General features: G+C 27.0%; 1 protein-coding gene across 3 annotated transcripts in view; it reads right to left on the bottom strand.

The window, feature by feature from the left end:
* Window positions 1-422: 422 nt before the first annotated feature.
* Window positions 423-12814, bottom strand: part of LOC136969364 (DCC-interacting protein 13-alpha-like) — a 58784-nt gene continuing 46392 nt past the window's right edge. For 2 of the 3 annotated variants that reach the window (XM_067263497.1, XM_067263496.1), the window contains 8 exons: window positions 10967-11107; window positions 10763-10887; window positions 10500-10608; window positions 10285-10371; window positions 5237-5330; window positions 2771-2821; window positions 2544-2570; window positions 423-675 (listed from right to left, as the gene is read on the bottom strand). In XM_067263497.1, coding sequence (XP_067119598.1) covers window positions 523-675; window positions 2544-2570; window positions 2771-2821; window positions 5237-5330; window positions 10285-10371; window positions 10500-10608; window positions 10763-10887; window positions 10967-11107 — 787 coding nt within the window. In that variant the 3' untranslated portion in view covers window positions 423-522. The remainder of the gene's footprint in view (window positions 676-2543; window positions 2571-2770; window positions 2822-5236; window positions 5331-10284; window positions 10372-10499; window positions 10609-10762; window positions 10888-10966; window positions 11108-12814) is intronic. The other variant, XM_067263499.1, reaches the window with a different exon arrangement.

Genomic DNA, 12814 nt, shown 5'->3' on the forward strand with positions numbered 1-12814 from the left:
CTAATAATTATACAAACAACTTAAATGTTTAATATTCACATATTTTGAATGAATGGCTAATGAGTTAAAGTCCATTAAAGTAATTGGGTAAATATTAGTTTATACTTAATTATAATTGGACAATAAATTCATCCAATAATAATTATTAAAAAATTTTTTAAATGAAAAAATTTTAAAATTTTTAATAATAAAAATGATTGATATTTTAACTTAAAATCAAAAAACTTAGGTGAAATTATCAGCATGTCAAACTTACCATTTTGCTAAACACAAAATATTTATATTGATTAAAATTTCTTAAACGTGTTTATATAATTTAAAAAAAATTACTTTTGGATTAATTTCCCTATAAATTTTAGCAACAGATCTGAATAAATATTTCCAATAAATTATGTAATTCTGAATAAATCACTTTATAAAAGTTTAAATTTTATCTTTTTAATATTGCTTCATTCTGTACACAAGTGAAATATATCACTTTAATAATAAACTTGATTAAAATTCCCTTGAAAAAATTATTTATCATGCTTCTACAACCTTGTTTTCATTTCCTGCTGATGGAGAATCTTCAGCAGCAGTAACATTTGACTGACTTTCCTGTTTATGTTCCAATGTTTTTGTAGGCTGCTCTTCAGATGGATTATCTGCAATACTAAGATTTTCCATGGAAGCTTCCTAATTAATAAGATAATTAAATTTAAGAATTAAAATAACAAAAGATATAGATTAATGTATAAAAAAATAAAAATTTACACAATTTCCAATTTTTACATTCAAAATTAATTAATATATGGGGATTATTATATAAGATATTAATAAAAATAAAAGACAAAGAAAGTTATATAACAATGACAAAAATATTTAACAAAGATCTTTTTTTCAAATTCATTCAATAGGAGTTAATTGATTTCATACTGACCATTTCAAACTTAAGATACTACCATTTCAAACTTAAGATCAAGAACATGAAAAATATCACTAATAAAAGAAGTCTAGCATTTTCAATAATATATGATAACACTGAAAGACAATCTTTTATATAACATAAATAACAGAATCAAAATATAACATAAATAACAGAAAATTTTTCAATGTGTTTTATATGATGATATAAAGAAATCAAATTTAATCAATTCCATATAAATTATTAATCTAATCCACAAATGATTAGGTTCATATAATGCAATTAATTTCAATCAACTAATTAAAATTATCAATTTATTCCTATCATGACTATTTAAATAATTCAAATAAAAAATTATGTTTTGCAATCCAAAATTCTAAAAAGATTTATTTTTATATAATAATAATTTTGTAATACTCATTCTAAAAAGTTTTTAAAAACCTGTTTAGCCATCTTCAGTAAAGTTTATATAATATTTGGAAAATGATAAATCTACAAAACTAACTATAAAAAAAGTTGGCTTATATGCAACGATTTTTATATACAAAGAATATTTCCAAAATCAACCTTTGATTGACAAGTAAAAGTAAACCAGTTGCAACAACAATATGTTGCATTGCACATAAATTTAGTAAGTGTTAATATTGCTAAACATAAATTCATCATCCAGTTTGTTTTATTTGTGCATAAGTAGCTACAAATAAACACAATTCCTAGCAATGTCACTCCTGCCAGCTGTGAGTTATGTGATGGGATACTATTTCTGTAATCAGATAAGCACAATGCTGTTGAGATATTTTGTTGATGTGTCATATCTACAATGAAACATTGTGAATGACAGTTCTTTGAGGGACTGATATAAGAAATTCAAAAATGGGTGCACAAACATGTGCAATGAGTGTGAACAAGGATGACACTCAATTATGAATAATGAGCTCATTAAAAAAAAGTCAACCAAACTGTGTGTGATAAACATTGTTTCATGATTTCAGAACTTTCTGATGAATTTCTTCAAATTTTGAAGACTATTTTATTTCAATGAATATTTTCACAGATAGATTGGTTACCATAAATCCTGTCTAGTGGAAAACAAAACTGACTATTGTTCACAAAATGCAAAGAATGGGATCAGCTTTGATATTTCTTCTGTGCTACAAGGAAGAGGAAGATGAATTCTTTGACAGGATTTTAACTGGGGATGAGTTATAGGTTCAATTCCTGAATACAGAACTAAGGAATGTGCAAAACAGTGGCTGCATACTCATTCTCCAAACAAACCAAAGAAACTCAAATCAACACTTTTGAACTGAAAAATGATGGCTATAATCTTTCACAATAGAATTGTGTTGAGAGAATTCATGGCACTAGGAATAAAAATAATGTCAGACATTTATTGTATAACACTGAAGAAGCTTCAAAGGTCAATCCAAAACAAAAGGCATGGATGCTCATCAAAGACATTCTCCTCCATTGCAAACAAGTAGCCTCAATTGTGGTTCACAGAAAGGCTTTACTATTTTTGTTATTATGGAGGGATTTATCATTATATCAATAATCAGTGTACTGAGATTTAACTATATATAAATAATCAACAATTTAATCAAAAATAACTAAGCACATAAAAAAAATAGCAACTTACTGGAATATTTTCTTTATTTTTATTTTCCTAAATTAGGAAAAAAAGAAACAAAATTAACAAATTTCTAAATATAATGTTTCTTGACAATAATTGCTTTTAATCTATGAGTAAAAATGTCATTTGATACCTAACATTATTTCTACAAATAAAACTTAACTAAAATTCTTTTTTAAGAAATGCCTATATCAATAATAAAATAAAAATGTATAAAATAACAGTATACTTACTAATAACTTTTTTAGTGCAATATTGGCTGCTGTTGATAGTGCATTGCATATCTTTAAAAAAATTAAAAAAAATCATGTAAAGTTTACTTTTACTTTACATATGTGAGCGTGCACAAAATTTAAAAATTTTTTATACTGGATGTTCAGAAAATAACACCATAGGAATGCCTGATAAAGTCGGAAACACTGACATCATCAGTGCTTAGCTGGACAGCATTAATAATGTTATCATGTGCTCCTAGGATGTATCTGACAATATCAACACGATGAGTGGTCTCATCTACGTACTTCCCATCTGTGATAGCTTTATAGACTGTATGGTTGCAAAATGATTTCAAAAACTGCCAATGTAAATCCTGATTAAATGTTAATTATTGAAAATTAACATTTACTTTATATTGCAAGCATCTATTGTTATGGCAATGGTTGCAATGTAAAGTACAATATTGTACTTATGTGGTACAAAGGTTGCTATTTTTACATTTTAAGTTAAATTTTCACATAATTCCACATAGTAACATAACAATCAACAGAACACTGTATGTCATGCTTGTTGGAATACATTCTTAATTTGTCAGGAGCACCCGTGTGTGTTATTTTCCAAACACCCAGTATAATTAAAAGAGCATATTGTATACATTATTATACATATACAATTTATGAGATCAGCACACTTAATATAAAATTGTCTTACATATATATAGTAGCAAATAATTCAATTTATTATAGAATACATTCATGGATAAGAATAGGTTGAATACTGTGACAGCTAAAAAGCATATTCAAAAGAATATTCTCATTATAAAATGAATTTTCAGCAATCCAGTTATTTTTCCACTGTGTCAACAGTGGAAAAATAACTAGATTGCTGTGACATTTCACATTTTAATGTATTTTCCAAAAAAAAAAAAAAGCCCTAACATATGATACTGAACTATTAGATTGCCAGTGATATGCAATGTCTGCATATCACTTTCCAATTCCTGAAAAAACAGCTCTATTTATTAATATATGGGCTGTTCACAGGCCAAATCGACTAACTCTATTTGTAAATCCTTAATATAACGGATATTATTTTTAAATTTTTTGCATAACTTAATTTTAATATATTATTATTAACAATACCTGTTATACAGTCTCTCAAACCTGTTATATTAAAGCTATACTTTAATATAACAGGTTTGAGAGACTGTATAACAGGTATTGTTCAGATGTTCAGTTTTTCTAAATCAATTCTTGAGTTTTCATCAAAGATTGTGATTTATATCACTGTAATAAAAGTATTTAAATTATATGAGCTGCTCACTTGCCAAATCGATTAACTCCACAAAACAAAAAGTATAGAAATTGATAATATAAACTATTTTTTAAAATTTCCTTTAAACTCTAAATTTAAATAAACATTGCAGAATGTATTTATATATATCATTATATTAAAGCTAAACTGAACATCTGAACAATACCTGTTAGACAGTCTCTCAAAAATATAATGAACAATGCCATCATTTTTTGAAAGAGTGAAGTGCAGTCATTGTGGTTCTATGAGAATCCTCATTAGAATCATGAATGAATTATGTTCAGAACCTTTGCATCATCAGATTTGATAATCAACTGAAAATATCAAATTCATTATGTAAAATATATAGATAAAATTTTCAGTTTTGAGGCTACAGATCAAACTGAAATTGTGCCATCATCTTAAAAAGTCCTCTTTAATTCTTCCAATTTGGCTTTCATTATAATTTATGCTTTTCTACAAGACTCCTTTCTTCTTTGTGGTGATTATCCTCTCCAAAAACTTGAGGAAACAATATATAGTCTGTTTAGAAATTCCTTTATATGCAAAATTGTTCACAATAAACTTTTCTCCTAATGTTTTATTTAATGTGTAAAAGCTGTACTCTCTTAAATGTAAAGAATCTTATTTAGTTGACATTTTGAACAAACTAGAAAATTGAATGCACAAAAAAATTACAGAATATTCTAAAGTATTCCATGTACTTTCAAATTACAGCACTTGCAGCATAATTAAAAATTACTGGCATATAGCTAGTGCCTGAGATATTTTGTTTGGATTTTTCCAGACAGCTGATATAATGATCTCTCTGGTTTAGAGAAAAATTCAAAGCTTGATGTAATTTTTTACTTGAAGACTGAAGAGAGTTTTAATTTTGAGAAATTTGAAATGCATATCAAGTAATCAAGTGAAAGAAGAAAATAACACTAGTTTTGACTGAACTTCTTTCAAGCATTTTATCTGTTCCCTTTTTTAAGTTAATTTTTCTTAGAAAAAATAATAGAATTGACACACATCACAGAATATTACAGATAACTCTCAAAGTATTGAAGTCAGCTCATACAAATCCAAGTAATATTGGATTTGTATGAGCTGACTTCAATCAATCAATAGTTTAATAATTTAAAAGTAATAAAAGTTATTTTTATACTTAATACTTTGATACATACCTCTTGTGCATTCAAATGAGCTTCAAAAATGTAACAATGAAATGTTGGAGGACTTTCACAATCTGACTTTGATCTAGTAATAAAACCTATTAATCTACAAAATAAATAAAATTTGTTATATATGTATATATATTTAAAATTTTAAATTTAATTATTAAAGTAAATTTGTAAATTTTTTTCAAATATTTTGTTAAAAAAAGCTGAATTAGTATCTAAAATCTTTAATAAAATTTACATCTTGCTTGTCAAACTAGGGTATATTTGTTGAAAATCTTACATAAAAAATGGAAATAAAATCACTTCTGAGCTATATGTAAAGTTTGCTAATTTAATCAAGTTAAAGCAAAATATTTATAAAATTACGCAAATTTAAAAAAGTAAATCTAAATAATTCATTTTGGTATTAGCAAGTGTCCTATATACAGCATTAATTTCTTGATATTGCCATCATTATAGAAAAACTGAATTTGAACTAAATATTTTAATTAAATTTTCTTTTCAAATCCATTTTTTTTAAACTGATTAAATATTCATTATAGTATCCTAATTACTTGATCTAAATAGAATCAATAAGTAGTGGCTCAATAAATCATCACACAACATAATCAGTGGTAGGGTATAAAAAAGAGAATTGTAAATTTAATAGAAGTCCAGTATAAATATCAAATCAAGATTATTAACAACTATTCAACTGAAAGTTAATGGCAGGTTTGTCAGTAATAAAGAGAAAAATGCAATTGAGAAAGTAAAACACAATCATACAAAACAAATATAATCATTGCCTCAGATAAACAAAGCTATACTCATGGTGTTAAATGATATGATACATTAACAATGTAGAAGAGGAACTACAGAAAAAAACATCTTTCAATGCTTTGTAAATACACAATACAACACTGTTAAGAGTGCACGATATGACTATCAGATGAAGTTGAATTTGTGATAACTGAAAGTTAGGTATCCAAGCCTACAGCATATTTATTTTCTTGTAAGGTATATTGGAATATTCCTCATTTTTCTTAGATAATAATGAATAAACAGCAGAATTTAATTTGAGCGTAATAAGGTTTAGTTAGTAAAAAATCAATTTCTGATCTAAATTCTGAGCAAAAAAATAAAAAATAAATAAAATCTGCCTATAAACTAAATATCATACTTAGCTCTTTAGAATACTTAATCATCAAACACCTGATGCCGAGAAATGTTTATTAAACATTAACGCTTTTGACCCAATATGATAGGCCATCTTCAGATGAAACAGAATCATATTTTAACTTAACATTTAAACGACAGAACAAACACTTTTACATTTAAATTTAAAACAAATACTAGATAAATAGATAAATATACTAGATAAATTACCAAATAAATAATAAAATAAAAACAACATATGTAAAATAAAATAAAAATGAAATAAATGTACAAAAATGCCTCTAAATATAAGGGCAGGTGCAGGCTAAGAATTTTTGTGTTTTAGTTTCTTCTTTTATGTAGAATTTCCATGCAGAAGCTAGTCCATCCACATCCCTGTGGCATTAATACAACCATCCTTCAATTTACTTTTATAGATTTTGATTATTCTTCATGCATTGCTAATGATGGGGAATGCATAGCCCTGAGGATAGTTGCTTCATTCCATTTAACCAGAGAGTACTCTTCTTGTGCCATACAGGATAATACGGTGTTGCAGTTTCTTTTATTAATATCATAATTGTGCTCCTTAAGTCTGATAGCTAAATTCCTTCTTGTGACCCCAAAATAGTTCTTCTTAATTCCTAATGCCTGATTTTTCAAAAGGAATTTTGTATACACCTGCTTTTTCTTCTTTTTTAATCATGTCTTTATCATTTCTTAAAATACAGTATAAATTAGGCATTCTTTTGAAAACTATTTTTGAGTGTTTTCTGTCCGACACTTGTTTCATAATGTTCTCAAATTTTGATTATAAGTGAACTTGGAGATTTTAAACTAATTTGTTTGGGTTCTTATTATATTGCCTCCTTTATATCTTTTAATTAGTCCATCTATTGTACTCTTTTTATATCCCAGGTTTGAAACTGTTTTTTTGATTCTATTATTAATTTCTTTGATCCTATCCAGCACATTAGAGCAATAGGAATACGCTCTTCTAATGAGTGCACAAAGGGAGACAGTTTGTAGAGGTTGTTCAAGTTAGTAAAACCAACACATAGTCCACTATGTGTTGGTTTTATGTAGATACCTGTTGTTTTACCATCTCCTTTCAATTGGATGTCTATATCTAAAAAATGTATCCGTTCATGACTTTTTTGCTCTAGTTTAAGTTTTAATCCATCATTGTTGCTACTGTTGTACAAACTCTTGTATTCTCTTGTTGTTTTTCCAAATAATGCACATATCGTCCACATATCTTTTGTAAAAATACAATATAAAATACATCCTGAACCCATTGATAATGCTTTTCTCCAATTTGCATGGGACTAGTTCACACACTAATAATCCTGACATTGGGTTTCCCATAGGTACCCCCTTTCTTTTGTCTATAAGCTTGTTCATCAAAACTGAAGGAGGACTCATAGCATATCAATTTGGCTAATTCTGTCATATCTTTCGTAAATGCAGCAACTTCCGGCTTTTTGTGAAGCATAAATTTCATTAATGCTTCATAGAAGGATTCTATTTTTATAGGTGGGTATAGGTTTTTATAATCCATAATCACCCCAACTTGTTCACCCAGTAAACTTAATTCCTGTAGTTCTTTTACTACATTTGTTGGGTTTTGTGCAACAATAGCATTGTTACATATCTCATCTAAAATGAATCTAAGTAAATGTTTTTCAAGAATGTATGTGGGTCCTCTGCATTTCTTAACTACAGGTCTAACTTCTTTACCTTCTTTATCTATTTTTGCAAATGCAAACAATCTTGGAATCCCTGGCTTCAGGTTATGAGATCCTTTAAGGAAAGTTAATATTGAGCTTAATGGTGCTCTTTCAAGTTTTTTAACCTTTCTGTCTACGTTCATAACAATTTTTTCATTGGCCTGTTTACATTCCGTTCTTTTAATGTAACCTTCTAAGGATTTGTTGTAATTTTGTCTTTTCATGATGACTAGGTGTTTACTTTTGTCAGCTTGTGTTAGGACCAAATCATTGTCGTTTAACCATTGTATTTCATGCTTCAGCTGTTTCATTTTGTTGCTTTTTGTTCTGTGTGTATGGTCTTTAAGAACAGTCTTCCATTTGAAGAAATCCTTTTCTAAATCATTGAATTCTGAGATTCCTCTTTCCAGTTCTGCCATTGAATTTGCCATAAGTTTTTGTCTTCCGGAACAAAGTTAGGAAATTATTTAATTAATAATTATAATAATTTATTTAGATAAGAGATTGTGCCTAACATCTATCTCTAGTATCAAATTACTTAGTTTCTAATTATTAATTATACCCTTTTGGAGAATTTCCTTAATTTTAGTTAGAATGTCTACTTGGTCCCATAAAACAAATGGTGACAAGTTTATGTTCTATCATATTGGGTTGAAAACGTTACCCTGATGCTGAGAAATGTTTATTAAACATTTCTCAGCATCAGGGTAACTTAAAACTGAAAAGCATAAACTTTTTTATTAACCTACAATAGCATAGATTGATAAATTTATTTGTAAAATTTGTTTTAATTGAAACACTAAAGTTCAAGAGGCACCAAAAATTCTTTGCCAACTGCATTTTTCTCAAAATCTGTTATTTCAGAATTTCAAAATATACATTTGCAAACTCAGTTCATACCCTAATTTTGCCACATAGTTTTTGTTTTCAAGATGAGCTAAATATTTCTCTTATCGTGGTATAAGTTTTTGGATATCACTGTCTTAGAATGTGTCTGTCTGCTCATGCAGTCATAGTTGAAGTGCTGTTTTCACATTGTTGCCTCTTTCAAAGTGACCTACTAACTCATCAAGGAGGCCAAAAAAGGTGATAATTACAAAATGCAGATATGGACTGTGTATCTACTACACAATCTACATCTGCAAATCACAAAAAAGTGTCTGATCTGGGATATCCTGGAAGATGATTGCTCTGTTTCAGAACTTCTCACACCATGAACTCAAACTTAATTACAATGGACAATTGTCCCTATATGCAGCATTCATTTCTTGATAAATTTTGCTTGCATTTTTGCAATACCCAGAAAAACTGAATCACATTACTATGTTTCTCCAACATGGAAATTCATAGAACACCTACTATTTTTTAATATCCATATTTTTACCACTTCTTACCAGGCAGCATTAGAGACTACTGATACAATGCATAAGAAACTCTTGTATGTATATTTTAAAATTTTAAAATTATGGTTATTTTTCCATAAACCCAAAGTTAGTAAAGAATTTTCAATTTCCCCTCATAAGCAAACAAAAATTTATTATTGCTCAGACAGCTATTTCTGTACTATTATTACATTTTTGTATTCCTCATCTCACTTAATGTAAACTGGCAAAGATTTATCAAAAGCAACTGATCAAATTTTGAGAATGAACTCAATTCTATTAGCCACATAGAAATATTTATTTATTTGATACAGACAAGCTCATTTCTGGTGATAAAAGCAATGCAGTTTATGAGAACTTGGTACATAGCATCCAGTAACAGATTACCAATTATAAGTTAACTCACACATATTACTAAACATGTTAAATTCAGGATGTATAATAATACAAATACAGAAGTGTAACAGCAAAATAAACAAACATGACAAAAGTTTGCTCATGCACAAGTAATGAAAACTAACTGACAAGTTTCTTTTAGATTATTAATTAATAAACATAAATTTCTATAATTTAATTTATTTAATTTTCAGATTTTTTAAAATCAAAACACACAAAAATAAAATTACAGAATTAAGATATTAAATAGTAAAGGAAAGTTTTTAATATCTTAATTCTGTAATTTTATTTTTGTGTGTATTGTGATAATTGATATATAATCATAGCTATCATATAATCACAAAAATGAGGAAGTATAATTATATTACACAGTTGATCCTAAAATAAGTCATAAATATACATACTTTACCTGTTATTATCTTTATGACCTGTCCAAAATGATATATCTTCAAGAGAAAATGTAGCTTTTATAGCTTGATGTGAAGGATCTACAATTCTTGCAAAATATAAAGATTTGAATTAGATTCTCATTCATTTATATCATAATTTAGTTTTTTGTCACTAATAGACGCAAACATTAATAATTTTATATTAAAAGTTACATAATTATAAATAATAACTTACTTTAAACAACTATTAGAAATTACCATATGCGATTCTGACATTTTAAATACACCGTGAATAGCACGAGCTGTCATAATCTGTCTCATAGTTTCAAAGATTAAATTTTCTCCTAAATTAAAAAAAATATCACAATGTAAGACAAAAACAAATGCTAATATTCAAACTTTTTAAAATAAATGCTTTTGGCTATCAAAATCATAAGATTATAACAAATTCTTATTGATGATCAATATTTAATTAATGCAATGAATAGCAACATTTACCTCTGTCATTAGGAACCTGCATACTACCAAGAAATCTAACAGCAAAAACTTCCCAAAATGTATTTGTAGAATTTGTGGATCCTTCAGTTGTTACACTTGTAGGAGATTGATCATAAGGATTACTTCTTATAGTTTAAATTAAACAAAGTAATAATTATTTTAAGAAAATTAAAAAAATTAATGAAATTTAAAATTATTACATACACAGAAGTACCATCCTTAGAATTTTCCTGCTCATCTCTTGTATTGTCAGAAGGAGAAAACATATCAAATTGTATAGGTATGTCAGGTAACAAATGTCCCATTGGAGATGATGGTTGAGAAGAATAAAATGATGATTTCTCTCTGTTTTTAAATAGCCATAATTAACCATTCTGAAAATACAGACCAATTTTTTAAATCATTTATACAAGATGCAACAAAAAAAACCAGACTGGATTTTCTTTAAATAAAATTTTAATGCTGAATTTATCATTTATAGAATTTAAAAAGCCTTGGAAACACTTGAAAAACTTTCCACAAAAACTGAATTTGATGGATAAACCAATTATAAAGTAGTAATAGTTTTAACCTCTGTCATAAAATGGCAATCATCCATGATGGAGCAATAGCATAACAAAATTTGTGTTAAATTTAGAAAAAATGGCTACAAAAACCTATCAAATGTAAGGCAATTTTACAAAAACAATAACATTAGAAAAAACAAGTTTTTATATAATTTAGCTAAATTTAAAAAAACTAGCATTGAAGATGACAATAAAATCCTTAGTATCCTTAAAAAAAGCAAAATTATATTGAAACTGTTAGTAAGAAATTTTACAAAAGTTCTCTGATGTTTACAAATGAGAATGTTATGTGAGGCTAGAAATGACATTCTAATAACTGTTTCCTTTTCTTATGACAATATCTCATACTGCCATGCATGTGACTTGATCTTTAGCCAAGCACAATATTGCAGTTCTTCCTTATCCTGCATATTCTCCTTATTTGTCATCCAAAGTTAAAATGCTAATAAAAAAGGAACTCATTTTAATAGTACTGAAGAAATTAAACATAATATGAATACAATTTTAAGAAGCTAACTTTAAAAATGTGCACTTAAATTCATTTGAACTTAAAATTATAGTGAGAGGGAAAAAACAAATTTCCATAATGATTAAATGTTTTAACCATAACTTTATTGTTTTTTTAAATATCAGTCCTATTTCTTTTGAGTTGCACCTTGCAAGATATTCATATTCTTTTGAGATCAAATAATTAATAGAAAAAAAAAATGCAAATTCAGAAGTGTGACTGGGCTACTCTACTTTATGAGCAAACAAGCAAACATGTATGTAAATTCATAATTTCAAACCCAATATTAATTATAATGACATTATCCTAATCTTCATCATCATTCGATATTTTTAATTATGAAAGATACAAGAAAAATTTAAATTGAAATATTGTAAAGTTAAGTGAAGAATAAACAGCTTTAAACTTGCAGATGAAAGCTGTAGAAAAATAACTTTGAAGTTTATAATGCTATCAATGTTTATATACTTTCTGATGTACTAATTATGCTGTGTTTCTCATTTTTGCTGAATAAAATTTTAACACCTTTGCAGATTCTATTGCTTAGTTCAAATATTCCTTTCAAATATCTTATTATATTTAATATTTGATAAAGGAGTAGAAATTAAAACAAAAACTGATATTAGTACTTTGACTTAATTATATAGTTAATAAAAGTAAACAGAAAAATCACAAGAATTTTTAAGTAAAATAAATTTGACTCAAAAATTATATTTCATGTCTTTCAAGCAATTGCTTTGGAGAATGCATTGGCATAATTCAATTAAAAAATTATCAAACCCATTGAAGAATAAAAAAATAGTAAATTATACAGTGTAATTACAGACTGCCTCCACAATGGGTAAGGAAATTAAGAAGAGCTTCCGGGAATGAAGTAATGATGTCACATGGGCATGGCCTACTATGGAGGGACTTTATCATGTATTATAAAGTGTGATTGTAAATAAATTAACATTTAATAAGAAATGCCAATAAAAT

This window comes from Centruroides vittatus, unplaced genomic scaffold, assembly GCF_030686945.1.
Source record: "Centruroides vittatus isolate TY-2023 unplaced genomic scaffold, ASM3068694v2 contig_1777, whole genome shotgun sequence".
In the NCBI taxonomy this organism is placed as follows: domain Eukaryota; kingdom Metazoa; phylum Arthropoda; class Arachnida; order Scorpiones; family Buthidae; genus Centruroides; species Centruroides vittatus.